The sequence below is a fragment of the Gossypium arboreum genome, chromosome 8 (genome assembly GCF_025698485.1).
Source record: "Gossypium arboreum isolate Shixiya-1 chromosome 8, ASM2569848v2, whole genome shotgun sequence".
NCBI lineage: Eukaryota > Viridiplantae > Streptophyta > Magnoliopsida > Malvales > Malvaceae > Gossypium > Gossypium arboreum.
The window spans coordinates 23,810,757-23,814,446 of record NC_069077.1 but is presented as its reverse complement, the minus strand read 5'-3'; the positions used below and the strand labels follow the sequence as shown (position 1 = coordinate 23,814,446).

The 3,690-nt window shown below is 39.9% G+C and overlaps 1 protein-coding gene across 1 annotated transcript; it reads left to right on the top strand.

Annotated features, from left to right (window-relative positions):
* The first annotated feature begins 1,481 nt into the window (after nucleotides 1-1,481).
* Nucleotides 1,482-2,140, top strand: LOC108477908 (uncharacterized). The gene is made up of 2 exons (XM_017780378.1): nucleotides 1,482-1,533; nucleotides 1,608-2,140. The coding sequence occupies exons 1-2, from the start codon at nucleotides 1,482-1,484 to the stop codon at nucleotides 2,138-2,140; spliced, it is 585 nt and encodes a 194-aa protein (XP_017635867.1).
* The last annotated feature ends 1,550 nt before the right edge of the window (nucleotides 2,141-3,690 follow it).

Genomic DNA, 3,690 nt, shown 5'->3' with positions numbered 1-3,690 from the left:
TAAACCTAATTTACTAGAAGCTCAACTACAAACTACCATTTTGTGTCGCATCCGGTACTACTTGGAGTGTAGGGATGGGTGGGTTGATTATATCCCTACATGGAGTGTAGGGTTGGACAGAGATGGTGTGTAGAGGTTAGTTGGGTAGGATTTTGTTACTGCATAACTGTTACTACTACTGATACTGTGATGGGCTAAGGCCCTACTGTATTTTTGAGACTAAAATGTGATAGGCTAAGGCCCAAACTATCACTGATACTGAAAAGGGCTTACGCCCAAGACTGTCCATCGTGAATACTGATTTTTTGTTTATTTCTGCGGGATTACACATTGAGTTTACATAGACTCACACTTTTTTTTAATGTGCACAGGTAATCCCCAGACTTAGTGGATCGGTGTGACAAAGGACTCAGCGGTGATCAAAGTAATTTTTGAACTTCATGGTTTTCAATTTACAATTTATAATTTGATTATTATTGATTATTTGGATTGTAATTTAAGGATCGTCTGAGACTTTGATTTTAAATTTGGTTATTTATTTATTTATTTTACTTTATGGATTTATACCTACTGGTCCTAAGAAATTTGGTTTTCAAAAAGTTAAAGTATTTTCTAAACGCATGATCACTTAGATTATTTTATTAAAGCTTCCGCAACAAGGGATGCTTCCAAACAAATGTTTTAAATGAATAAAAATGACTTCCTAAGTTCTAGCAAAGGTTTACTAAAGATAATTACATGAAATGTTTTCATCGTAACAACGAGGTTTTAAAAACACTATCGTATGGCATTGCCAGATACGGCTATAATGTCTATGCCGAGTTTGGGGTGTTACATTAAGTGGTATCAGAGCCAGGTAGCAAAACTCGGCTGTGGATTATGGGTTTTATAAAAAATGGGCTTTCGAAAAATTGATTGATTTCCCAATGATTTGAAATGTTTTTATTGTGTAAGTGGTACACGAGTCTCCGGCGCCGATCCTATAAGTATTTTGAACTGTGATTTGTTTTAAACTAAAACTGTTATAGATAGTATATTTTGAAACTACTATAGGTAGTAAACTGTACTAAAAACACTCTAGTTAGTGTATGCTAAAAATTGTAGCGAAACTGAAAACAGTAGTGAGACTGCGATTTATGAAAACGAACTCTGAATAACCGATACTGTTTTACATAAAATATTTGTTAATAAACATTGAAACTATAATTGATTCATAAAAATGTTAATACAGATAAACGTGATTAGACAATGAGCGCACGGAGTATCCGGTGACGGGGTACTAGAGGCCGAGGTAGAGGCCACAGAGGAGCTCGAGTTGAGTCCTTTTCACTGGGTAGCAAACTGAATTTGGATACGAGTGAGACGATAATGTCACTTACTACTGAGACTAGGTCTTAAGATCGCATGACTAGGGATGACTCCTTGTCCTAGGCTATGCTAAGGATTTTGGAAAGGGTCGGTTACAGAACAACTCCAGTCCAATGGAGCTGAGCTCTTCAGAAGTGTCATTGGAGTTTCTTCTAATGTGGCCGAGTACTGGATTAAGACTGCGGAAAGGGTCATGGATGACTTAGACTGCACCACGGAGTAGAAATTAAAAGGTGCAGTCTCACTGTTGAGGGATAAGGCTTATCAGTGGTGGCTCACTATTAAAGAGGGCACTCAGCTTGAATATCTGACCTGGGAGTTCTTTAAGACCGCCTTCCAGGGGAAATATGTGGGGGCAAGCTACGTAGATGCCCGTAGAAGGGAATTCCTAAATCTGACTCAGGGAGATCGATTAGTGGCTGAGTGTAAGGCCGAGTTCTTGCGACTGAGCTACTATGCACGAGGTATGGTGGCCTCTGAGTATGAACGATGTATTCATTTTGAGGATGGGCTCAGAGACAATTTGAGAGTCCTGATAGCTCCGCAGAGAGAGCGTGATTTTTTTGCACTGGTAGAGAATGCGAAGATTGCCGAGAAGGTTAAGCGCGCTGAGCGCCAAAATCCTGACCACGAGAGAGGTAAGAACAAGAGGGATTCAGAGCCTTCGAGTTCTGTACAAAGGCCTAAGAAAAAGGCCAGAGTTGATGGGCAAGTTAGAGTTGGGCCCCCTATTACTGTTACTGGACTGCAGCCATGTACTGATTGTGGTTGACGCCATTAGGGCAAGTGTTGGAAAAGGACTGGACTTGCTTGTGGTGTGGGTCATTAGAGCACCGTATTAGGAAGTGTTCGCTGAGGGCCGATGTAACACCCCTTACCCGTATCCAAGGCCAGGACAGGTTTCGAGACGTTACCAGACTTTAACACAAGCACACATATCAAATCAATTTCATTCATACATATAGAAATTGTCCCTTATATAGGCTTACGAGGCCCCAAACATACATCGAAGGTGGTTCAGGAATAAACCGAGAACTTTAGAAAATAATAGAAAGACTTAGAAAATTTTAATACTTTGGAAAGTTACATGCCCGTGTGGGTAGGCCGTGTGGTCACACACGCCCGTGTGGCTTGGGACACACCCGTGTCCTTAGCTCGTGTAACTCTCTGACTATGAAATCATCAACCAAATAAGGTCACACGGCCAAGTCACACGCTCGTGTGCCTGGTCCATGTGGCGAATTAAATTCCAAAAATTAAATACAGACTTCACACGGCCTGAGCACACGCCCATGTCCTAAAGCCGTGTCCTTCACACGGCTGAGACACACTGCCTTGTCTCTGCTCGTGTGTTTACTACTAGGTTTGCATAATTAGGGTGTAGGGGACACGCGGTTAGATTACACGCCCATGGGGTGGGCCGTATGTCACACACGGCCTAGACACAAGACCATATGTCTAACTGTATGGACAATATCTAGGCTATTTTCCAAGCCATTTGCCATCCTTAAAGACTCACATACTTACACTCCCTTCATAGTATGCAACATGGCACATTTGATTACTCAAGCATTCACATTCATGGTTAAATTATGACTTAGTGATGCCAACATATCACCTATTCAAATTATCATACTTTCTTATGGCATTCCACACCAATTTCATATTTGTCTACCATCTTTCCTAACCTACTTTCAAGTTACACATTTGCACCACATTTATTGTCTTACACATTAATCATATTTCATACACCAAACATACATGTCATCCATCTCACTCATTAACCATAAGCGACCATAACCACATTAAAGCATAAACGCATTTACATGCATGCACCAATAATTAGGTTTACAACCCAAATAATCAATATGAGCTACCTCTCATGGTCATATTGTTACCTCCCAAACTCGGCCTAGACATTATGATCGAATTGAGAAGGCCACATTGGACACCTTAGTGTCGAACTTACCTTAATGATAGTTAAAAACCCTCAAGTACTTCTTTTTATAAAATCGCGGTTTCTATTGTTATCTTTGGAAAACGTCCATCTACTTAGTCCAACACTGCTTAGGTCAAATTAACGAATTAGGTGAGTTTTTGTAAAACCTTACTGATGGTGTTGCCTTTGAAAAATCATTTTGTTATCTTCTTAGCAGTAGAAATGTACCATTACTAGTCAAATTATTAATTCAGTCATATATTATGCATTGTCCATTTCAACATATTATAAAAACCATGTATCTATACCAAAGATGCGTGTCATGCATGCATGAAAAACCCCAAAATCTCGAACAATCCCTAACCACAGTTTCAAGAAACATT

What these genes read in the sequence shown, in the direction of transcription:
- LOC108477908 (XM_017780378.1), top strand. Translation starts at nt 1,482, where the DNA reads ATGGAGCTGAGCTCTTCAGAAGTGTCATTGGAGTTTCTTCTAATGTGG. An exon ending in GTTTCTTCTAATGTGGCCGA is followed by an intron (nt 1,534 to 1,607) that starts GTACTGGATTAA and finishes TAAAAGGTGCAG; the next exon opens with TCTCACTGTTGAGGGATAAG.